The sequence below is a fragment of the Dinoponera quadriceps genome, unplaced genomic scaffold (genome assembly GCF_001313825.1).
Source record: "Dinoponera quadriceps isolate SergipeBrazil2010 unplaced genomic scaffold, ASM131382v1 scaffold657, whole genome shotgun sequence".
NCBI classification, from domain to species: Eukaryota; Metazoa; Arthropoda; class Insecta; order Hymenoptera; family Formicidae; genus Dinoponera; species Dinoponera quadriceps.
Window position 1 is genome coordinate 245,505 of NW_014554751.1, and position 23,223 is coordinate 268,727.

The 23,223-nt window shown below is 37.5% G+C and overlaps 4 protein-coding genes and 1 pseudogene across 9 annotated transcripts in view; 3 read left to right on the forward strand and 2 right to left on the reverse strand.

The window, feature by feature from the left end:
• The window catches only part of LOC106741265 (myb-like protein AA), a 72,751-nt gene extending 68,546 nt beyond the window's left edge, over positions 1-4,205 (forward strand). For all 4 annotated transcript variants that reach the window (XM_014613067.1, XM_014613065.1, XM_014613064.1 and 1 more), the window contains 4 exons: positions 436-1,200; positions 2,693-2,859; positions 2,941-3,140; positions 4,034-4,205. In XM_014613067.1, the coding sequence (XP_014468553.1) occupies positions 436-1,200; positions 2,693-2,859; positions 2,941-3,140; positions 4,034-4,069 (1,168 nt within the window). In that variant the 3' untranslated portion in view covers positions 4,070-4,205. The remainder of the gene's footprint in view (positions 1-435; positions 1,201-2,692; positions 2,860-2,940; positions 3,141-4,033) is intronic.
• A 91-nt stretch (positions 4,206-4,296) lies between these two features.
• Positions 4,297-8,824, reverse strand: LOC106741267. 2 transcript variants are annotated; one of them, XM_014613071.1, is made up of 5 exons: positions 8,568-8,824; positions 8,163-8,334; positions 7,308-7,758; positions 6,923-7,149; positions 4,297-6,807 (listed from the first exon to the last, which is right to left on the reverse strand). In XM_014613071.1, exons 1-5 carry the CDS (start codon positions 8,671-8,673, stop codon positions 6,720-6,722), a joined length of 1,044 nt encoding a protein of 347 aa, XP_014468557.1. In that variant the 5' UTR covers positions 8,674-8,824; the 3' UTR covers positions 4,297-6,719. The 2 variants fall into 2 exon arrangements, with proteins under 2 accessions (XP_014468557.1, XP_014468558.1); XM_014613072.1 differs by lacking the exon at positions 8,568-8,824 and adding an exon at positions 8,423-8,555.
• Positions 8,825-8,905: 81 nt separating this feature from the next.
• LOC106741266 (germinal-center associated nuclear protein) lies at positions 8,906-11,015 on the forward strand. Of its 2 annotated transcripts, none has more exons than XM_014613069.1 (7): positions 8,906-9,085; positions 9,313-9,504; positions 9,770-9,931; positions 10,006-10,260; positions 10,328-10,468; positions 10,617-10,806; positions 10,912-11,015. In XM_014613069.1, exons 1-7 carry the CDS (start codon positions 9,021-9,023, stop codon positions 10,990-10,992), a joined length of 1,086 nt encoding a protein of 361 aa, XP_014468555.1. In that variant the 5' UTR covers positions 8,906-9,020; the 3' UTR covers positions 10,993-11,015. The 2 variants fall into 2 exon arrangements, with proteins under 2 accessions (XP_014468555.1, XP_014468556.1); XM_014613070.1 differs by having other exon boundaries at positions 8,976-9,220.
• On the reverse strand, positions 11,005-13,057 carry LOC106741268 (mediator of RNA polymerase II transcription subunit 4). The gene is made up of 5 exons (XM_014613073.1): positions 12,729-13,057; positions 12,364-12,497; positions 11,692-12,098; positions 11,432-11,551; positions 11,005-11,301 (listed from the first exon to the last, which is right to left on the reverse strand). Exons 2-5 carry the CDS (start codon positions 12,429-12,431, stop codon positions 11,135-11,137), a joined length of 762 nt encoding a protein of 253 aa, XP_014468559.1. The 5' UTR covers positions 12,432-12,497; positions 12,729-13,057; the 3' UTR covers positions 11,005-11,134.
• Positions 13,058-17,531: 4,474 nt separating this feature from the next.
• On the forward strand, positions 17,532-22,404 carry LOC106741256 (annotated as a pseudogene).
• Positions 22,405-23,223: the final 819 nt, after the last annotated feature.

Below are 23,223 nucleotides of genomic sequence, written 5' to 3' on the forward strand. Positions count from 1 at the left end.
CTCTCTCTCTCTCTCTCTCTCNTTCGCTAGTTCTCCGATCAGTACATGCGTTCAGCGTGCCGTGCTCGCCAGTTCGACGATCTCGCGTACGATCCCGCGACTCGATCTCTGTTTACCTGGCGTTTACGTTGGCAGCAACACCTGGACCGGACGATATTGTTAAGATTTTCAGTTATGTCCACAATTGTACGTTATCGATCAATATTCGGCTGGTGCAAGAAAGACTTGTGGAATCTTGAATGAATTCTCGACGTTACATAAATCATATCATTCGATTTCCCCCTCGATGTGGTGGAAAGAAAGAAAGAAAGAAAATCGTCAGTCTTAACCGAAGTGATCTTGTTACGGGGAAATCATCGTGCTCTCACTTTGAACATTTAATCACACTTTGTGCTCTGAAATCAATTGATTGATTTTCTTACGCGTGCTCCACAGATCGGATAAGGACGAGGACATACCGCCGATTCCCACTTCAGAGCCGCCCGATTCTCCCACGGAGACGCAGCTGGCCAATCACCAGATTATCAAGGCGCGACCGCTGAGTCTGAAGAAAGTACCGATATCGGAACAGCCGAAGCTGAGATACGCCAAATCCAATGTTCACGTGTCGATAAATCGACGGATTGAAATGCCCCCGGCTTTCCTCTTTCCGGAGACGGAAATCCCGGCGGATCTCATGCAGACTGAGCAACAACAGCAGCAACAGCAGCAGCAACATCAGCAACAGACCACCGACGCTACGGACAATTGTAAGAGCATTACCGCGATCGGCGAGGACATCGGCGACAGCGAGAAGTTGGAAGAATCGGACATTGTCGACGCACTCAATGTCATCAATATTGACGATAAGTCGACGAAGATGAAGAGTGATGCGGAACTATTGGGCACCGACGTGGACGTGGACGGCGGCAAAATATCAGAAGTGATAAGAAGGAAGAAGGGGAACCTCAAGTCGAGCACGGGCAAAGTCAATCTGTCCAGGCGGGTGTCGTTCGATCCGTTGGCATTGCTGCTTGACGCCAGCCTCGAAGGTGAGCTCGAGCTCGTGAAGAAAACCGCCAAGGAGGTCGCCAACCCGAGCTCCGCTAACGACGAGGGCATCACCGCTCTGCACAACGCCATATGCGCCGGTCACCTCGAGATCGTCAAGTTCCTCGTGGAATTCGGCTGCGACGTGAATGCCCAGGACAGCGACGGATGGTAAATCGGATCGATCGTTTGAATAATCGGCACAGCTGGATCGGCAACAAAAGCGCCTTAGTCCGGATCTACAATAAATGCAGCAAGGCTGACAGCACGTAGAAAAATGTAAGCAGTAAGACTTCAGCACTAAGGAAATTGATCAGCCATAGTAGATTATTCTTAGACTATAAGGAGAATGGTCGACTATGATTGAGTAATTTACTTATTGTTTACATCTTACTGCTTGCGTTTTTTAATGTGTACAGGCTTAAGCTTTTTGCTCGAAATGCTATATTGTAACGTAATTTATAGCAGACAACATTTCCGTTACCAGATTTACCAGACTCGCAATTCCTAAGGCTTAAGGCTTTCTTGCCTTTGTTCTGTAACTTTTAAGGTACCCAGTAAGCAAAATGTTAGCAGTATGCCGACGAATTGGTAGTAGATTCGATTAGAATACCTTGGCAGATTTATAGTCATTTGTGTCATTCGTATTAAGCTCGTGTTCTGTCGATAGAGTCTGTTGACATAATTTGACAGCAGATTGGCGGTGGAAATCGAGCAGAATCTACAGTATCAATTTCATCTAAATACATTAAAATGGTGACGAAACGACAGATCCTGCTCGGTTTTTGTCGTTAATTTGTCACCATACTCTGTTAACAGATCATATTATATTTTTATTAACGAACTGTCGAGCAAATTTATGTCCGTCGAGACAGGTATAATGAATACGTTACAAATCTTTGCGCAGACAAAATGTATCATAAAATCGCTTAATAATACGTTAACTATAACGAAATTGTCGTTAAAAGTTACAGAATAAGGGAGGCGCTGTCGTTAAAAGTTACAGAATTAGCCTACTGGTTCCTCGCTGCAGTCGTATTGCTTGATGACATTGCAAGTAAGAAAACGCATGCCCAAAATTTTTGCGAAATACGTTGAAACAAAAAGATATATCTATAAAATGACATTCGTGATCGATTGAGCACATTTGTCAAATATTTCGAAAGCTTTCCTCTTTTGCTCTAACAATCAACAAATAGCTAATAGCCATCAACAAAGACAACATGACATGCGATCTTCCTTTAGAACTTATAATTTTTCATGATTTTGTCACGTTAATTTTAAAGGTTCATTGTTAAAGTAAAAGGAAAGTTTTTGGAATATTTTACAAATGTGCTCAGCCTATCACAAGTGTCATTTTACAGACATATTCTATTATTTAATATTCTGCGAAAATTTTCAGTATGCATTTTTTCGCTTTTAATGTTGTTAATTAAAATAGCTGCGGGAAGGAAATAGGAGCCTTAAGCGTTATTATAACTTTTAGCAACGTGGGAAACGCCTTTTTATCAGAAATTACATTATTGCTTTTATTGCTCAAAGACAGCAAAAGGTTGAAGGCTCACTATATCTGTTACAGGTCCGGGCCTAACAATTAATATTTAAATCTTTAACTAAATTAAAATTAATATTTTGTTTTAACATTAATGTATTTCTCACACAGGACCCCATTACATTGCGCAGCCAGTTGCAACAATTTATCGATGGTGAGGTTTTTGGTCGAGCACGGCGCTTGTATCTTCGCGACCACTCTGTCAGATCACGAAACCGCGGCGGAGAAATGCGAAGAGGACGAAGAAGGATTCGACGGGTGTTCGGAGTATTTATACAGTCGGTATCGATTATTACGAGAATTAGCATTGACGACGAAATAGCATGTTTGTGAGGAAAGTTTCGTCGTTTTTTTTTCAGGCGTTCAAGAGAAATTGGGCATCATGAACAATGGTCAGGTCTATGCGGTCTTCGATTACGAGGCACAGCACGCCGATGAGCTTTCCTTGAAGAACAGCGATTCTGTGGTCGTACTGCGGAAGGGAGACGACAACGAGAGGGAATGGTGGTGGAGCAAGCTCGGTCACAAGGAAGGCTACGTACCTCGGAATCTGTTGGGGGTAAGCATGAGAGCTCAGACACAATAAAAAGAATAAGGAACAAAGAATTACATTTCGACATATGGACAATTATGTTTCAATTCATAATAAAGGAATAAGGAACAAGAATTAGGAACATTGTCGAAATTCTACCTCTTATAAGTGTGCTTATACGGCCTAATAATTGACTGAAAATTAATCTACAAAATGTCTAATAACGATCAATATACAAATAAAAGTCAGAGTTAATCGACAATCATCAAGAAAATGATAAAGCGTTAATGATGACAATAGAGACAATTCATCAGAAAATATGGCAAAAGTAGTGATTTTGTTTTAAAACGTTCTTACGTATTATCTTATTCTCTACATATTCCTTTTGTTATATTTTAAATTATAGCTTAAATTTCGAATGTCTTATAAATAATTCCTTACATTTTCCAGATAGAAATATTGAACATAGTATGTAAATGTTTAATGTATGCTTTCTCATGCCAAGTGCAACAGCATAATATGTTTAAAATATATTTATTTTAAGAAATATTCATTTATTACGCATTACAATTTTAATCCAAATATTGGTTTCTTATTACTACAATAATTCCAGATTAATTCTCTTTCAGGAAAAATAAGCAGCAATATTTATGGCACTAGAATATCGTAACAATATTGCCGCAATTTTCGCGGCATCGGATGATTTTCTTTTATATATTGACAAAATGCTTATTGTACAAAGACGCATTAATGTACTTATGCTAATCACGATGCAACCAATTATATCGAAATACGTCTATTTGGGTTGATTTCCTCGTTCCTTTCATTGTGTCTAAGCCCTAATTGTGTTGATCGATCGATTTCCCTTAACAGTAAGCTCTGAGCCTTGTGAATTAAACTGTGCTGTTTACGTTTCCCAGTTGTATCCTAGAGTGCAGCCGGCGAAAACGGACTAAGAAGGGGTCTTTCGTGTTCTTGCAGGATATCCGACGATTACTACAGTATTCGATTTGCAGCTTTATCTTGTTAATTGTTATCCTACAACGTAGGCAAGTTTTAACAGCGTTATTTAATAGCATTTCATTGCGACATGCGGATACGGATTCTCGCGAGAGCGAGAACCCGTGCGATTTTTTAACGGTGTAGTAATCTCTTAATTGCACAGCGTATGTAATTGTATTTCTTTTTTTTTTTTTAATATTCTTTCAAGAGCGGATCGCATTATTATGGAACTTGAGTGGCGAACAATTACGATCTGCCGTAAACCGACCGAATGCGCTTCGCGATCCATTCGATTTTACTACACCTGCCACGATTTGCAGTCGCACGTTCTCAACTTCACTTTCTGCTCGAGAAAGTTTAGCTAAGAATTATAGTGGCACATCTCGTACCGTTTACACACGCTCGTGGAGTATTACAGATCATTTTACATATGTTGGTGTACTTAATTGTTCATTAGTTGCGTGTAGCGACTGATTCATCTGTTTCGGAAAATGATATCTTTATTACGCAGGTTGTACAATAATTGACGGAAAATGGAATCGTCTTAATCCTTTGAAAATTGGCATCGAGAGAATTTGTTAATATAATTATAAATAATTGCAAATGTGCTGTAAATTAATTGTAATCGGGTAAATTTGGATCTACCTAACTATACTCAATTGTAAATTTTCATTAATGATTTTCCACCTGATCATGTCTGCCAATCAAGCTTCCGTGACACGAGTGGTCATTCGTTCTCGCGATACAAAATATATTGTATTTTTGTGTAGTCGTACAAAAAATTGTAATTTAAGTGTTAATTATTCGCACGTCAAATATTGAAATAAGTTGTAATATTTAATAAGTATAAGAGACACATGACCTTTCTCTGTATTTTCGTTCAAGACCGATTCAGTCGAGACTTCACGAAAGCGAACAGTGTTATAATGCTCATCTTCCGTCAATTCTCGGCCACCCTGTGATTCATGCGAGCGATCAATAGTACGAGTTTTACTTCGCTCTTAATTTGCTTCACCTAAATGTTCGAGTTTAGATGAGGTCAGATTATATTGTTACATTTTTTTTTAATCACATGTTTGCCGGAAATATCGTGTCGAGGAAGTCCTTCGGCCGATCTCTCCGATTTCGAAGTCGTTCCTAGAGACGTAATCTTGCCAGTATGCACGATAAAATGATACGATAGGATTTACAAATGGTGTGCAGATGCTTGGAAAAACATAAGAAATATGATACTAAAACAATACTAACAAAAGATATTTCGATACATCACCCCAAAACGTACTACCGACTCGGTAATGTCTAAAAACTTACGTAACTTAGCTAGGCATGTACAAGATAGCGATTATCACGACCGAATATACCGAAACGTCGTGAATTTTCCCAGTATCATTGCTATTGCACTCTCATGACAAATCTGTACAGGCGTGCGAGGTACGCGGTCGCAAGTCACTTGGAAAATTTCTGATCGCTGGTTAAATGAAATATGTGCCTTTCGAAAGTAATAATGAATATATTAGAATATAAGGAGATACACGATATATATTATGACGAATAAATCGTTTTTAATAAAAAGAAAAATACACATATATATTAATCCATTCTCCCTGACGCAATTCACAATAAATACGTTATAAAAATCGTAAAAGTGATTATAATGGACACATTACAAGATACTTTCGCAAAGTACAAAAATAAATGACGACACTGTGTACTTTCCGAACATTTCGAATGTTTTAACAGGTTCAAAATTGTGTGTCAAAAGATGACACTCGATAATGTTCGATATGCAATAACAAAACGCCATTTGAACGCTTATCATGAAGATATGTTTTCGATTTCGTCTTCTGTCATTTAGACCATATTTTTTATACGAGTAGTCCGAATAAGTCTAGACCAAACATACTACCAAGTCAGAAAATTTTACATTCTAACAAGTACAATACTTCTCGTGAAATTGTCCTTAAATGGAAAAATGGACCTCTCAAATGTATTTACTGTTTTCCCTATTAAATTGGTATTTTTAATGGCAATTCATTTCTCCTTTTATTTCTGATACAGATGCCGTAATTAGCAATTACTGTGACAAATTAAAATAATCTTTCCATTTAAGGATGAATACAAAATTAGATTATCTATATCTTAAAACAAAAAGCATAAAAAATATATTATAAAAATATATATATATAAATTGTATAATTAGTTTCACTTCAGCTAATGTCAAATGGCAGATGATAGATATTAGATATATTTAATATCGCGCATTTGTGTTATCTGTACGCAAATATACTTATTGATTGAAAAAAATATATAGATACGAGACGAATATTATATATAATTACATTGATGAATGTGTGTGGACAATTTTTGAACAAGTAATGTCACATATTGGTTATTGCAGTGACTTAATGTTACGTAAACAGAAGAATTTTTTTTGCATTTTCTACTCAAAATATCGTTAAAAAGTTTCTCACTGGTTGATTTTAAATCACTACACATATAAATACGTTGTTAATTTCAACTGCCACATAAATATGCCAAAATAAATATCTAAATAAAGCTGGTGTGTTCACGCGGGAAAAATATACGTGGTAGAAGAAAAGAGATCTAACTCTTTTGCTTCGCCTCCTTCGCTTCCTTCGCCATCTGAAGACAGATTTTAAAATCTTCACACTGTCCGGCAATGGCCTCGAGCCTGAAAATAATCGAGTATGTATCGTCAATATTGTTTATATGTTTGGATACTTAAAAAAAAATTCCAAATATTTTTCAAAATGTGCGTTCAACTTGAGTGTCATTATTCTACGTACTTTTCAATGTAAATCTCCAAATGCGACGTTTCGAAATTTTCTCTTCTTATAGCTTGAATGCAGAATTGCGATAAACTTTTGAAGCATCTATGTGTGGTATTCTGATGACCCTGATTTTCCCACTCTGGCAATTCTCGCACAATTTCCCATGCTGCCAGCACATAATTCATCAAAGACATCCAATGTTGAGACTCTTGCAGTAGTGTTCCTTGCTCGACCAAGGTTTTCTGAGAGAAAAATGAAAATTAAACACAGATTATGTCGTCAAAACCACTAATTTTCAACAAGCAGAATGATTGAATTCGACGAAGAGCCCAAATTCAAGTTCGGATGATTCGAATTCTCTCTTGTGAGAGGCCAGAATAGAAAAAAGAAATTTGTTCACCTCGAACATGTCCAGATGTATATAAGCACGACTATACGCGGAATCGTCCAGATTAGAACATATAAGGCTGGCGTAAATATTCTGTCTGAAGACATTTAGTTTCTGCATCAACGGTTGAATATCCGCGATCGGCATTTTTTTCAAGAAAATGTTACGAAGTGTTGCGCTCTCAAAGAGTGAATCATTTTCTTGCATGTGTATCACATTCATGATCATTTGCACCAATTGTTCATGACTGAGGCCTCGTAAACTATTTGTTAAATTATCGACAGACTGCTCTTGCGATATGTTCGTGTCCGACATTATGGAGTGAGTCTTCCTCTTCTTCTCTGGTGTGATAAATTCAGACTGGTAAATATCAATGAGAGAAAGCCTTTTCTTAGGTGGATTCCTCAGAAGATCCCTTGAAGCCTGTGGGTTTTTAACTGGTGTACGTTCTCTGGAGCTTAAGCTGAAATAAAAGAAGATTTATCAGAATAGATAATATAAGATAGATTAGATGTATAATCTGTTGAATGTAAAAAGTAATGAGCCTAAATCACAAATATGAATTTATCAGATTTACTAATAATAATGAACTCAAAACACATAGATATTCATTTTGACTGTATGAAAAGTCACAATATGTTTTTAATATTATTTGAGAAATTCACAAAAGTATTAAGTATTTTAAGAACTTTAATGTTTAATTATTATTGCCCAATATAAACCACTTTGAGTTTTCAATTGATAGAACTGCTTGAAAATTTTCAAAATAGATTCAAAATATTTACCGTTACTTCTAATAAAAATAATTTTATCACAGATGCAAATATATACAAATTAACATAATAAATGGTGTAGATAGATGGATACCTGAGCAGATTGTTCCGTTTATTAGCATCAAGATCAGGTGACCATACTATATTCCTACGTCGGCCTCTCTTTTGAATAACAAGTTCATCAGGACTCTGTGGTGAGCTCCAACCATCGGGACGTCTATTTAATAAATTCTCTACTGAAGGTACATCCATAGTACGAGATACACCTATAATAAATAAATAAATAAATAAATAAATAAATAAATAAATAAATAAATAAATGAATAAATAAATNGGATAAATTTACATACTTACATGGATATTTGAGGTTAATATACAAAAAATTGTACCCGAGAGTTGAGATTAACCGAAAGCACATTAATTTGGTCGAAAAATCCGATGATTACATCGTCAGAATTAGGAACACGATATGATATTAGACCCAACATATCGAATATACCTGGTAACAAATCGGCGGGAATCGCAGTTAAGCGTAGACGCGTGTGCATCGTATGCATAGGATCTCGTATCCGTCGAGGCCGTCTTGCCGTCCTTGCGGTATTCATTGTCTACGTAATGATGTACTCCAGATGATTCTCCAATCCAATCAATCATCCATCATGTAAGTTTCAGACATAAAACACGATAAAACGCCCGTCAAACATACCCGTCTTCTTCTCTTCTTCCGATAGATACTCGTCAGTTACGAAATGCACAATACGCCTGTCAAAGTGTACATTAGCGTCATCTGTGCCTCCACGTCTTGAATTACGTTGTTAATACACGCCTTTCATGCTATTTCTAGTTTAACCTTATTGAACATATACGCATAATACATATAACATATTTCCAATATACAAATTTATAATAAATAAGGATATAACATTACCATACCGTATGAACGAAAAGTGCAATGACGATGTCTGAGTCGATACTTGGAAGATGTCTTTTAATGTGTCCACTAAAAGAGCAACGGATGTAAGTCTCTGCTACACAGAACACTTGCACTGAAAAGAACCGAGAGATATGAACGAGATTGCTATTTGTAACTTAAATTTTAATGTTTAACAACTACATTCTGCACTTATATAAGCAGGATAATTGAATTTATAAGTAGGAATATGTATTTTATTTATCTCGATATACTTTGCATTATCATAAAATACAAGACAAAATTTATAAAATTTAACATTTTTTAAATTTAGGAGGGAGGTGGAAGGATTATTACATAAATATGAAATTGATGAGAAAACGAAACACATGAAAAGATCTAAGGTTGATCCTGGCAAAGCTGTCAAGTGCTTTAGTCGTTCTGCTGCTGGTCAAGTTATGACAAATCCAGATTCATTACGTCCACCACATATATTACTATCTACTATTCAATATCTGTTTACAGAGTAACTTTCAATTTCATATTTATTATAAATATATAATTATGAGTTTTATTTATTAAAAATTAAGAGAGGAAAAAAGAAAGAGAAGAAGAGAGAAAGTAAGAGAGAGTGAGAGAGAGAGAGAGAGAAAAGCCAGAGAAGTTCATCACTAAGCATAATTTAACTGTTGTGCAAAATTTTTGTATTAAGTTATTATACACTAATGTTATTAGTAAAAGCAACCTATCTAAATATTACATAACACAAGTAATATATAATAATATTTTAGGATAGTTACAAAAACAGATTTAAATTGGGTGTTGATATATGATTTTGTATTTGATCGATTGAGGTCAGTGCGACAAGATGCTGTAATTCAAAGAATTGATACCACTGCATATATTCGTCTCCTAGAACCGATTACCCGCTTCCACATTTACGCAGCGCAAAGGTATGAGCAAAATAAACAGCCCATTAAAAAAGTTTTGAGAAATTATTAGGTACAACACACGTCATTCTCTCTAGGCTATGTGAGAGAAATATTTCAGAATTTGATGCAAAGATAAATAATAAGCATTTGTTAGAATGTATCAAGCATTTACTTGTGCTGTACGATGAACAAGATAGCAAAAGTGTGACAGATAATATGGACTTATATAAAGATTTTGACAAAATGACAATAAACAATAATCGATCAGAAATAGAAGCTTCCTACATTCTCCTTCATATCGGAGATCAAGATGCTCTGCAAAGAGCTCTTACTCTTTCATCAGATTTGAAGTGAGTTGCTGATGCCATGATAAAAAAATTAAAAGTTATATAAAATTTACTTTTTGCTTTTGAACAGAAATTCACCAGCAGTTAAATTAGCTATACAAATATCATTGGCTTGGTACTTGAGGAACTATGTTCGTGTCCACTATTTAATTCAACGACTATCTCCAATACTAGCTTGTGCATTTTTTTCTAATTTACAAAGCTTCAGGAGGTATTTGATATTTAATCTTCATTATTTATCATCACACACGACAGATAAAATATATAATAGTAATGTAACACACAAATATATTTAAGGATAAGTAACATATTGTATCTTGATTACTAATTAACTAATAAATAAATGTATTATATTTCAGAAATGTTTTACAAATCATGAGTTCTGGTTATAATAACAAAATGTTAATATTCCCGGGATTAAAATTACAGGAACTGTTGTTCTACAAAGATATAAGTAAAATCCAGGCAGATTGCAATCTATTTGGATTGACGTTCACTAACGAAAATGTTCTTTTCCAGAAATCACAGTTCAACGAAAAAATGTTATTAGTTAGTATATAATGTTAAAATATGCATTTAGATTGTGAGAAATTTATACATTTTATACAAAATTTCCACTTATTCATTTCGCGTATTATTTTCTTTACTTTGCAGGCCAATCCAGAGATGTATTACACTACTACTGTTTTACACAAGCTTGTACCAAAAGTACTTTTAGAATGCACATCTATGTAGCAATAAATGCAGAGTCAAGATTGTAACGTGTAATATTTTCCGCGTTTTTATTTTCTAAGTTAATATTACGTAGATCATATGATGTTTAATATAAAGATGTTTATATATCTATTGTGAGAAATATATAAATATATAAACATATCTATTGAGAATCACTGGATGAACTACTCGAAGAATCCGTAGACATAACTTCAACGTCTTCAGTCTCTTGTTTATGTGTATTCACAGCCACACTTCCTTGTCCAACGGACATATGAATTTCTCCCGACGGATGCCATGCGAATTGGTTTGATTGTGAAACGGGTGGTTCTGAAAGAGCAATAGAAGATCTTGAAATCTGGCTGATTTCTGAGAAAAATTTAGATGGCTGATTCATTAGTCTTTATCCTTCTTTGTGTTTTATTTATCGATTTGAGCACAGTATATAAAGATATTTTACCTCCAGTAGGATGTCCTGCTCTATGCAAGTCAGACGGTAAGCTTGGATGAGACCCAAGCATCTGTCCATTCAGAGGTACATCGCCCAGTCGTCCTAGAAATCCTAATCTCATTTCGATATCTGTAAAAAGTTTGGATTTAAATTGTATTTAGATATACACATAGGAAACTTTTCTATTATATTTTAATATGTTATAATTTTTCAATTAAATTATTAGATGGTTGTACAATATATAAATATAAGATATAAATATAAGATACCTGTGGGATAAGGTCTTCTAGGATCTCCTTGTTGCCATGATAATGGTGCACAAATAGCATTTGTTGCACTTATCCTATGTGCATATTTAATAAGCTCTTCTGAAGCAACAGGTCTTTTGTTAGCACGTGCAATAGATTGTAATTTTTGCTTTGCTTGATAAATTGCTGTAGCTAAGATTTGTTCTGCTTCTTTCAGTTGTCGTTGTAATTGCTGGATGTCCTGATCTTGCCTTTCTACTTCAGCTTTCAAAGCTTCCATTTTCAAATTAATCTTGGCTTGTTCAGCAGCCCGTTTTAATGTTGCCTTTAATTCATTATCCTTGGCAACTAGCAGTTCTGTCAACTGAGCATGTTCTGTACTTGAGAGTTTTGCTGGCTTTTGAGCAATTATGTTTTCTATCATCTCTCTGAAGAAAATAATACACATGCAAGAAATAACACAAATTTTGCAATCATAACTTTTTACTGAAGAGAAATATTAATTTAGGAACATTACAATTCAACATTTTGAATGTTTGGAGGAAAAGACCAGTTTAACACGTTGACTGCCAACTACGAGATATCTTGTCGCTTCATTACTTGATTAAATTAAATTGGCTTCTTAGACCAGAATCGTGAAAAGTTCCATGGCAGTCAACGTGTTAATTCATTCATTCGCAAATAACAACTTACTTTGCTATCAATTCAATATCATCTATAAGTGATAATAAAACTTCTTTTGTACTTTTACTCGAAGCCATGGTTAGCAGTGCTTAGTAACAGATGCAGTATGAATACACCAGTCAACTTTATTGTCTTGTGTAGTACTGTAAAAATATACATATTAAATAATATTCTTTTAAGAGAGGAAATCTCCAAATTCTATAATGGTTAATACTTAAATATTTTATACTAGATTAGATAATTAAATTAAGTTATTTTTGCTTAATGATAAAATGACTAACTAGACATTTTCTTATATATTTGTATCTATTATATTCTGTATGTACACATTTATTATACTTGTATCTCTTTATTAATATTTATAAGATGATTACCTCTTTAGTTTTATCCGTATTGCTTGCACAGTGTATTGTTGTCATTTCAATTCAATTGAGATTAGTGTTCTCTCTTTCTCTCTCTTTTTCTTAATATTTGGCTACAGGTACTCGGAAGAGTATATACTCCAACGCCACTAGTAATATTTAATTATGGAAGAATAAGTTTATATGCATTACACTGAGGAGGAACAACTTAACAAAAAATATGCGGTTCAACGACGAACAAAGGCTTCGCGAGACGTGCACGTCTAGATCGTTCGGCTATTCCCGCGGGACCTGGAGCTAGTGTGTTAGATGCATAGAGATATAAGAATAGAGGGAACAAGCCTGTAAGGTGAAGTCATAGAAGCAAAGAGAGAGATGGATGCCGAGTGTCCTATCAGTCTCTTTCTAGTCACGCGCTGGGATTGGCTGCCGCACCAACGACGATATAGCTATACATTTTTCTCCATTCAATTCAAAGAAACTGTCATTGCTAAAATGATTACTGCAAATATATGCTGTTTTCACTTCAAAATACAAAGGTAGTTGAAGTATATTTAACCATTTACGTCTTATATCTACATCCTTCGGTAGCCTATAACATTTACATATTTTTTTAAATGTAGGAAAAAATAACATATAATTATTTGAGGTTACGTATTTGTACTTTCTTACGAGTGAAAACTACGGTTACATCCAGGATAAAACTCCGCCTTGCATTTCAAACAATGTTTCATTTTTAAACAAATCGCGTCCAATTATTATTTTGTTAACGTTCGAATATTTAACGAATTTTAATTCTACACACATGTGCACGCATATTTACAAAACGAAATTTTAGTCTGCTTTCTCCCCTCCTGACGTCGCGTGGTCGTCTTGGTGGCTTATTGTAACAACCAATCACAGCGCTCGACTAGAAAGAGACAGATAGGACACTCGGCATCCATCTCTCTCTTGACCTCTATCACTTCCACTTACAGGTAGCATATATCCCTTGTTCCCTCTATTCTTATATCTCTATGGTTAAATGCCTCTGATGGGCACCTATATGTAATACTATATATGGCTACGCAGTAGTTTCGCATATATGTAATATTACTATGGGTGCGTTCGGGGAGACGCTATTAACGCTATTTAGCGCTAAAGGCTGTTCGCTGAGCTAGAGGATAGTGCTACAAACGCAATCATGACGTCATTAGTGATAGTGTGCTATGTCATCACTGCGCGCTATAAACGCTATTCTTTCCGAAGTAATGGTAGTGTTAACGTTTGCAAGTTCTGTGAACAGAACTGTATAACATTGTATGTCATAGTTTTTGCACGTGAATATCATACAATACGAGTGCATTGTATTCATTATTTTACTATTATTCTCGCACGTAATGGACAGTTGAGCGGAAATAAAGCTTCGATATGATAATAACGCAGTAATTAGTCTGTTCTTTTTAGCTGCACTGCTGAACTGGTGAAATAAGTTAAACAAAATATACTTGTCTCATTCTAACTTATTGAACTAGTTCAGCAATGCAGTTAAAAAGAATAGACTAAATGCTAACGCTACGCTAATGCCGTTCGTGGAGCTTGCTATTGCTTTCGCGTTATTTGTCTCACAAACAGCATTAGTAATGTTTGCTTTTATAGCGCTAATAGTGTCTTTCTGAACGCACTTTATATAGCCAGTCGTTTTATGCTGTCTATGGATGCGTTCAGGGAGCACGTTTGCAGCTTTATTTTATCGTTCTATTCTTGTTTTACGTCTAATGAACGATAAAGATAGAATAACACAATAGCGCTGATAGCGCGCTCCTTGAACGCAGCCATAGTCTATAAAGCCCATATCAAACTACGGATTAGAAATTGAGATTGAATTGAAATTTGACTAATAAGTGCAAAGTTCACTAAATTTCATTAAACTTGAGTTCAGTTAATTTTGTACTGATTGGCCAAATTCAATCTCAATCTCAGTCCCCAATCTGTAGTCTGATACGGGCTTAACAGAGAGCCGTCTCGGAAAAAAAAGAAAACAGACGATGATATATGTATTTTGACCGTAGTGTGCAGACGCGGCGATCAGATGATGATGATTATATATATATATATACATTTTTAGTGTTATTATGTATATTATGTATTATATATATATGTATATATATGGGTCATTCCATGTGAAAGGGGTACGCTCAAAAATTAGATTTGATCGAAACCTATGGCAATCGGTAGTACTATTTTAGAAAACATTTGTCGAATTTTTTCGGATTTTTTGACCCACACCATGAGTTTCTCGTATTGATACATAGGGAAATAAGAATTTCTCCAGGAAAAATAGGGTTTTCTCCCGCAATTTGTAAAAAAACCTTACTTTTCTGGCGGAAAACCCTATTTCCCTATGTATATATACTGCATCTCCCAACTCTAACGAACAGATGGTGAACATTGCAACCGGAGGTTCAGCCGCGGAAAGGAGAGCGGCTGAACAAAAGAAGAGGAAGGCCACCGAAAGAATGAAAACAAGATCAAGAAGTCTACGAAGTCCATTTACAGGAAGTTTATTTTTATTTAACAAAGACAGTTACTTTACAAAAACAGTTTTATTTTATAAGAAAAGATTATTCCGGTTTTACAAGAACAATTACGTTATAAGAACAATTTTATTTTATAAGAAAAGTTTATGTAGGTTTTTCAAGAACAGTCATTTTATAAGAATAATAAAAGTTTACTTTGGTTTTAAAAGAACAGTTATTATAAAGGAATAGTTTTATGTTAGAAGAAGAGTTTATTTGACCCTATAAGAATAGTCATTTCACGAGAATTATGCATTCTATAAGAGCAGCCTTGATAGATCTAGGGAAAAAGAATTTAGTGTAATATCACAGAGTTGATTATTTACATAAATATAGCTTGAAAAAAGTAAAAAGTTGTAAAAACCAGAATAAAAGTAAAAGAAAACCCCGGTAAGTGATACCGCAGACTAAAACTAACACGAATGCGAGGGGTGATTGTGATTGACGGGGGCCGCCAGCGAATCGGAAAGCGTCGCGGAAGGGGGAGAACGTTTGAAATCAAAGAAGAGGGAAAGGCAGGCAGTTGCAAGCGAGCGCGGGATGATAGAAGACGTAAATTCAGAGGAGCGAAGAATTACGCAGGGACGAAAGGAAAAGAGAACCCTGGAAAAGTTGCTGCTGGAGAGGAAAACCGGCGGAGACGTCCTGGTGCAAAGCCCCCGGTGGTGGCCCAGGGAGAGGCGGGGAAACGACCGGTCGCCTGGCGACGTTAAGTGGTATAAGAAAAATCGCCACAGTTCCCCCTCGTAATTTTCCGGGAAATCGGGACCCCTCGTCGGAGAATAGAGATACCCGGTGGGAGGCTCGACGCGGATCGCGACGAAGAAGGCCGGAATTCGAGGATAAATAAACGACGTCTACTGCGTCGTTTCGTCATGCGTGTCCGAACATGTCTTGGCTCGTTACGGCGAGAGTCCTGCGTCGCAATAGGGCTGGACAAGAAAGCCGCGGATAAAAACTGCGTAGCGGTATTTCCCTTATCATAGCGTCGGTTCGTGGAAAAAATTTCGTCTTCTAGGAACAGTGTTTCTACGAGTTAGATTCAAGACGTAATCGGTTTTTTATTTCAGGACAGTTAATCGTTTTCTTTTATTGTAAATATTACTTCTATACGGACACCCAAACATACCTATAACTATTCCGTAGTTTCTAAGTGCGTTTATCTTATTATCTTAATCAAGCCGTTCCTTATGTATTTTTTTTTATTCCGTTATTCCTTAGAGTATCTGTAATATGTATGTATATATATCTCTCTCTTGTTAATCTTATCATCATTTGTCGCGCTAGTAATTTTTATTTTTTTTTAATAAACAGAGTTTATCAAGTATTTATTAAGTAATATTTTAGTCTTTTACGTTCTAAGAAATGTGCCTCATTTCTCGTGTCTTCCTCCTTTTCCATACCGCGTGTCTGGAGCGGGCATCCTGTGGCTCGAATACTCTCTTCGGGGACGACAGCGCTGTTGGGGAGGGAAATCCCCTCGCGCACCAACTATAACATGGCATATCTGGGGAGACTTGGCCGGTCCAGCTTCCCGGGCCTAGAGTTTGGGCGAAACTCTTAAAACGCCCTGGCGACCGTGGACGGGCAGTGGGATCCTTGGGGAAATTCATTTCTAAAGGTTCGGCGGGGCCTGGATGGTTAAACGTCGACTTTTCTACTCAGTGACGTCCGGTCACAACATAAACTTATAAAATTTATGTGATTAGTTTTTAATACAGCGTCAGGTTAAATCAGCTTAGACCCATAGACGTATATAATAGACCGCGCAACCCAATGGAGAGCTTGAGGTGAACGTAGAGGTGGTGGGGGAGCAACTTTGGGCGTCTGTCTCTTTCTAACTTCGTGCTTTCTCTCTCTCCGGCGGGAGGATGTAGAATAAGAGTGGGGATGCTTGAGGCCCTTGAGGGGAAGCGTCGTCGATGTATTGCGTTTTGAGTCTTCTGCAAATGTATATTAATTGTTTAATAAGTAAATAAATAAAATAAGTTTTTTTATACGAAATGGTTAGTTCTTGTTGTTGTATTTAAGTTGTGCAAGGGTAGAGGGGCTTACATTTAAGCTTGGGATGGGAGATATAAGAGAGCCTGCCCCACTCTTTTGCTAGTCCAGCTCCCCACTCTCGTTTCGCCGGAGAAAGAGAAAGCACGAGGTTAGAAAGAGACAGACGCCCAAAGTTGCTCCCCCACCATCTCTATGTTCACCTCAAGCTCTCCACTGGGTTGTGCGGTTTATTATATATGTCTATGCTTAGACCATGGTAGCAGAGAGTCTCTAATCAGAGTGACGACAAACAGGGGATTCTGCCATATTTCATTAAAATCGTGCGAGTGAGAATGAGATATGTGCTGTCCTTCATGTGTTTCCATCTTATCCTAAGTGCAGAAAGTAAAGCACGACACTCATATAACTTGTAAGCAGCTGGAAACTGTGTTTATATTTTTGTTTGAAAAAATTATAACAGAAACATGGTTAGGTACTATAACATTTTGCAACAATTCCTCGGAAAAAGGATATACTATAAAAATACTGCCGAAAGATCAAGAATGCCGAAAACAATGGATAGATAATATAAATCAGAAATATAAGTGGACACCATTGAAAAATTCATGTATATGCGAAGTAAAATTATTTATTGTATGCATATTTATACTACTATTTACTACTATTGTTTAATTGAGTACGAGCAGTATTGCAGATTGGTCTGCTGTGCTAGAGGTCCCTGGGTTCAATCCCACTAAAAGCCAAAATATTTACGCTCGTGTCTCCTCTCGGAAAGCAATGGCAAATTACCGCGAGTATCCTTGCCAATGAACGCCTCTCTAAAAAGTTGTTTAGAACCGGTGTACAATTATAGGTCCTATATATGCTTGTGTATAATCAATATGCGCACCATAGATACATAAGAAAGGTTACTATGCCCAATCACCAGGACTAGTATCTCGAGCATCAGGACTAGGAAGAATTGTTTAATTAAATATTGTGGAAATATAGGTATACCTACATTTCAACCTGAAATGTAAGAACAGAGAAATGATAAATAGAAGTTAAAATATAATGCAGTACCCATAATTTTCGAATATTATCTAAAGAAATAAATTCCTGTTTTGAATTCAGACACCTGATACCATTGAGGAGAAACTGTCTGTTCATGAAGAAAAACACATCATAATAAATGAGAAACAGGTAAAGTATAAATGAGAGAATGTATTATATACTACTGAAAGAAAGTATATTTAAATATTATATTTTTGTAGATGGTTATAAATGAAATTGTTGAATCAGCCTGTACATCATCAACAAGTAATGCAGCACGTACTTCAGCTATAACTGAAAATAAGAAGTTAGAAGAAAAAAACAGAAAATTGCAACTCCAGTTAATGCTTTTGTGCAAAAGGAAGAAAATAAACAGAATAAAATATTAAGATCAAAAATACAATACAAACAATTGAAGGTAATATCAAGAATGATAAATACAAAAAAGTATTAAAGGAGGTAAGTAATAAAGGAAGTATTCAACGAGGATCAAATAAAAGCGTTATCTTCAAAACATCGAAGTACAAAAGATTGGTTCAATGAAACTATTAAACGTGCACTTAAATTGAGGTTTATACGTGCTATCGGTTATAAGGAACTTCTGCAACAAGGAATATCACTTTCAAGTTTGCGCACTTTACAACGAAAATTTGAAAATATGAAATGTGAAATTTGACAGTAATGTTTCAAACGATATGTTTGCGACGTTCCTACTCCGCCTCTCCGGAGTTTGCGTAACTCGCGGGGGAAACGTCCTCGGGTACGGTCGAGAGATTTGTCCACGGTTCTCGGATGGCTTGCCGGATGTCCAGGTTCGGTCGTTTAAAAAGAAGAGAGAGTGAAAGCGTACAACAATATATTTATTCGTTGGTCGGTATTAACACGGATGTAGTAGGAGCTTTAAATGGTTGTTGGTGTGCTGTGTCTATTGACAGGTGCGTGCATGTTTTTCACGGAACAGCTGTTCGTCAAGTTCCGTGGCGAGACGGTGGTGCGGTCGGACGGACTTGTTTCGGTACGCGGCGCGTTATGTCTGTGGTGTCGCGGATTAGGATCGGACGCGGCGCGGGGAGCGGGCGCGATGTTTACGAATCGCACGGTTACTAACACGATCGCCTTTAAAGGCTCCGTAATGCTTTTCCGATGCCTTTAATTTTGTCGCCGAGAGTGCAATAGGTGACCACACGCAGGTGGTCCGAGGCACGGGTGCACTCCCTCGACCCAGAGGCCCCACGGGTCGGAACGGTGCGGCACTTGGGAGATCCCACACCCACAATGTCGCAAATATCCCGTGGGGACTGCTACAACGGTAGCATGCGGAGATTCGCGTCGTGAAGAAAAATAAACGGTCGGTTTCGCTAGAAGAGTCGGGGCCGAAAACACACGGCGGAGACGGCGAAGGCGCCACCTCCTTTCCCGCCGACTTCTTCGTTGCGACTCGCGCCTTCCCCCCGGATTTTATAGACTAAGGTTCGCTCACTTGGTTGCCCGCATGCAACCCGGTTTCAGTATCGCGAGGGACCCAGCGTCTCTTTCCGNAGTATCGCGAGGAACCCGGTGTCCCTTTTCGTGGGGTGGCGTGTCGAGCCGAGATCGTGTGGCGGTGACGTGACCGAGAATATTCGGTGGAGACGGCGAAGGCGCCACCTCGGACTTGTCTTGCCGCAGTTCCTTCGGTCGCAGGCCGGCGGGGAACCGGGAACTCCCGGTGGAGACGGGGTCGTCCCAGGCAAGGATGGAGAATGCGGCTGCGTACGCGCAGCTGGGACGGCGAACACACCGTCTCGGTTCCTCGGCAATGTGGGTAGGATGTCGGGTGCGGCTGCGAACGCGCGGCTGAGGCGGCGAACACACAACCCCGGTTCCTCGGCAACGTGGAGGACGGGATCCGGAGTAGCCTGCGAACGTGTCGCTCTGGCTGACTCCGGTGAAATCAGGTGTCCTAGGCCTCCGCCGGTCGGAATATGTATCCGACGGNTGGCGGGGAGCCGGGAACTCCGGTGGAGACGGGGTCGTCCCAGGCAAGGATGGCGAGTGCGGCTGCGTACGCGCAGCTGGGACGGCGAACACACCGTCTCGGTTCCTCGGCAATGTGGGTAGGATGTCGGGTGCGGCTGCGAACGCGCGGCTGAGGCGGCGAACACACAACCCCGGTTCCTCGGCAACGTGGAGGACGGGATCCGGAGTAGCCTGCGAACGTGTCGCTCTGGCTGACTCCGGTGAAATCAGGTGTCCTAGGCCTCCGCCGGTCGGAATATGTATCCGACGGAGGCTCCGGGTTTGTGTTTGTTGACACGCACGTGATCACGCTCTCGACGGAAGCGCGTCACGTGCGTGTCGTATCGACTGAGATGGCGCAAAGCGCCGATGAGCGACCCGACGGATGGTCGGTCGGGCCGCGGGGAGNGTCTCTCCGGCTGACTCCGGTGGAATCAGGCTTCCTAGGCCTCCGCCGATCGGAATATATATCCGACGGAGGCTCCGGGTTTGTGTTTGTTGACACGCACGTGATCACGCTCTCGACGGAAGCGCGTCACGTGCGTGTCGTATCGACTGAGATGGCGCAAAGCGCCGATGAGCGACCCGACGGATGGTCGGTCGGGCCGCGGGGAGGGTGACGGTGCTAATGCNAGAGGGTGACGGTGCTAATGCGCCGTCACATGTTTTAGTTTTTACAATTAAAAGTTAATAAGTTTCTAAATGATACTGACAGAATGTGAACTTGTTCTTGATGAAATGAGTATTACACAAAAAATGTTTATGATACTTTAACAAAAACATTACTTGGAACTATAACACTTCCACATGAAAAAGATATATCAACTTATGCTTTAATATTTATGCTTATTGGTACAGCTATCTTCTAGTCGATAAAAGAATGTTGTAGGTTATTTTTATACAGGTGATTCATTTAATGGAGAAACTGTAAAAGACATTATATTTCAGATCATTCATAAAGCTGAAAGATATTGGTCTTCATGTAAATTATGTAATTTCTGACATGGGTCCCGGAAATTGTAAAATTTGGGAATGTTGTGAGATAAATGTGGTACGATATTCTAATGTTAGAAATTATATACCCCATTTCTTTAATCACCATAGAGTTTTATATTTTATTGCAGATGTACCACATCTCCTGAAATATTTGAGAGAATCATTGCTTTTAAATAAATTTTTTAACTTGCCAGAGCAATTCGGTATTAAATATAAATTACTATCAGAGTTGAAAGTGCACATTTCACTAATTTAATTAATTCTTAGAAAGATCTAGAATTTTTCCTAAATTATGCCTAACTTACATCATGATGATATATAATGTACTAATACTTACAATAAAATGCGTGTCAATAAAGCACGGCCTGTTTTATCAACTCACGTCAGTAGTTCCTTGAAATTTGTAGCAAATGAAAATCATAAGCCAAAATTACATACTACCGCATGGTTTGTTAAACAAATATCCAAGTGGTTTTCATTGATAACTTCTAATTCATGTTTTACAGATTTAGGTACAAAGAACATATATGTATACAATATGAATATTTTTTTCGTGACATAATTGAGCTCTTTATGAAAATAGAAATAAATAATAAAGCAATATTCAAACCTGTACAGAGAGGGGTTATACTTTCCACAACGTTAGTTATTGACTTAGTACAATGTCTTTTAAATCAGTACAACTTCCATTTTGTTTTAACTGGTAGTTCCACGCAAGATTGCATAGAAAATCTATTCTCACTTTTGCGACATAAAAATGTTAGATGCTTTATAATTAAAAAAATAATTTTGAACTGATTGTCATATCTATGTTTACAAAATCAATTTTGACAGGAAATTATGAGACTGATGATAGTGAATATCTTTCTGGCTTTCTCGACTATGTGGAAATTATGAGATTGATGATAGTGAATATCTTTCTGGCTTTCTCGACTATGTACAATCTAAAACAGATACTGTGCCTCATTCTTCTGTATCTGATGTATCGACAATCGACAATCATAGATCCAATTCCTTCTTTTAATAATAGCGTATTCTCAGAATATAATAATATTGTTACGATCGCGCGGGGAAATAAAACGAGATAATGTTAAGTGGGAAACAACTTCAACTATATATTTGCTATTTACAAGAAAGCACGCGTAACTCGCAGACTCCTCACGCTCTCTCTCTTTCTCGAAAAACCGACGCGCACGTCACGGCGACTCGACTGCCTCAGAGAGAGACCACTTCTCTCAAACCCGTTGTTTATCGGTCAACGCTGATCATCTGTTGTTTACGACTCGTTGTCAAAAGAATCAGCTGTACGTTCAGAAGGCTAAAAGCGCGGACATCAAGACACGGGCGTAACAATATAGAGATGAATTGTTTATATAATGTTGCAGGATATTGTTTGTTATGTATAACAAAAACATGTAGTACATGCTATACTTGCGTGCAATCTGTTGGTTCAAGAACACCATTAAATTTTAAATATTCGGAACTTGTAAGAATTAAATGTTATAATATGAATACTTTATGCTTTGTTAATAAGCCAACATTTCATGTATTCTTACAATGGAAAAGTATAGACATTATATAGTCCTTATTTTTATAACATGCGTAATGTGAACTTTTACATGTTTTTAGTTAACAAATTTGACTCTGTTCTCACATTTTAAATTTCAAACTCATAATATGCGTTTTAAGTTAATACGCAAATTTGCTACGGTGCGTTTGAATTTAAAAATAAGCGTAGGATTATATCTTCGCATCGAAAATATTATGACAGTAAATCAATAGCGATGCATCATTCTTTTAAATATCTTTTAATAATATTCTTTTTAATGATACGGTACGTCACATATTTAAATGCAAATACAACTATTGTTGTATATACGAGGTCTGTTCAAAAAGTATCGCGAATTTTGAATTTCCAC

What these genes read in the sequence shown, in the direction of transcription:
- LOC106741266 (XM_014613069.1), top strand. Translation starts at nt 9,021, where the DNA reads ATGACGATGTCTGAGTCGATACTTGGAAGATGTCTTTTAATGTGTCCA. An exon ending in AATTTACAAAGCTTCAGGAG is followed by an intron (nt 10,469 to 10,616) that starts GTATTTGATATT and finishes ATTATATTTCAG; the next exon opens with AAATGTTTTACAAATCATGA. An exon ending in TCAACGAAAAAATGTTATTA is followed by an intron (nt 10,807 to 10,911) that starts GTTAGTATATAA and finishes TTTACTTTGCAG; the next exon opens with GCCAATCCAGAGATGTATTA.
- LOC106741267 (XM_014613071.1), bottom strand. Translation starts at nt 8,673, where the DNA reads ATGAATACCGCAAGGACGGCAAGACGGCCTCGACGGATACGAGATCCT. An exon ending in TCCCGCCGATTTGTTACCAG is followed by an intron (nt 8,335 to 8,567) that starts GTATATTCGATA and finishes TATTTATTATAG; the next exon opens with GTGTATCTCGTACTATGGAT. An exon ending in TACATCTGGACATGTTCGAG is followed by an intron (nt 7,150 to 7,307) that starts GTGAACAAATTT and finishes TTTTTCTCTCAG; the next exon opens with AAAACCTTGGTCGAGCAAGG.
- LOC106741268 (XM_014613073.1), bottom strand. Translation starts at nt 12,431, where the DNA reads ATGGCTTCGAGTAAAAGTACAAAAGAAGTTTTATTATCACTTATAGAT. An exon ending in GATATTGAATTGATAGCAAA is followed by an intron (nt 12,099 to 12,363) that starts GTAAGTTGTTAT and finishes TATTTTCTTCAG; the next exon opens with AGAGATGATAGAAAACATAA. An exon ending in TAGAAGACCTTATCCCACAG is followed by an intron (nt 11,552 to 11,691) that starts GTATCTTATATT and finishes AACTTTTTACAG; the next exon opens with ATATCGAAATGAGATTAGGA.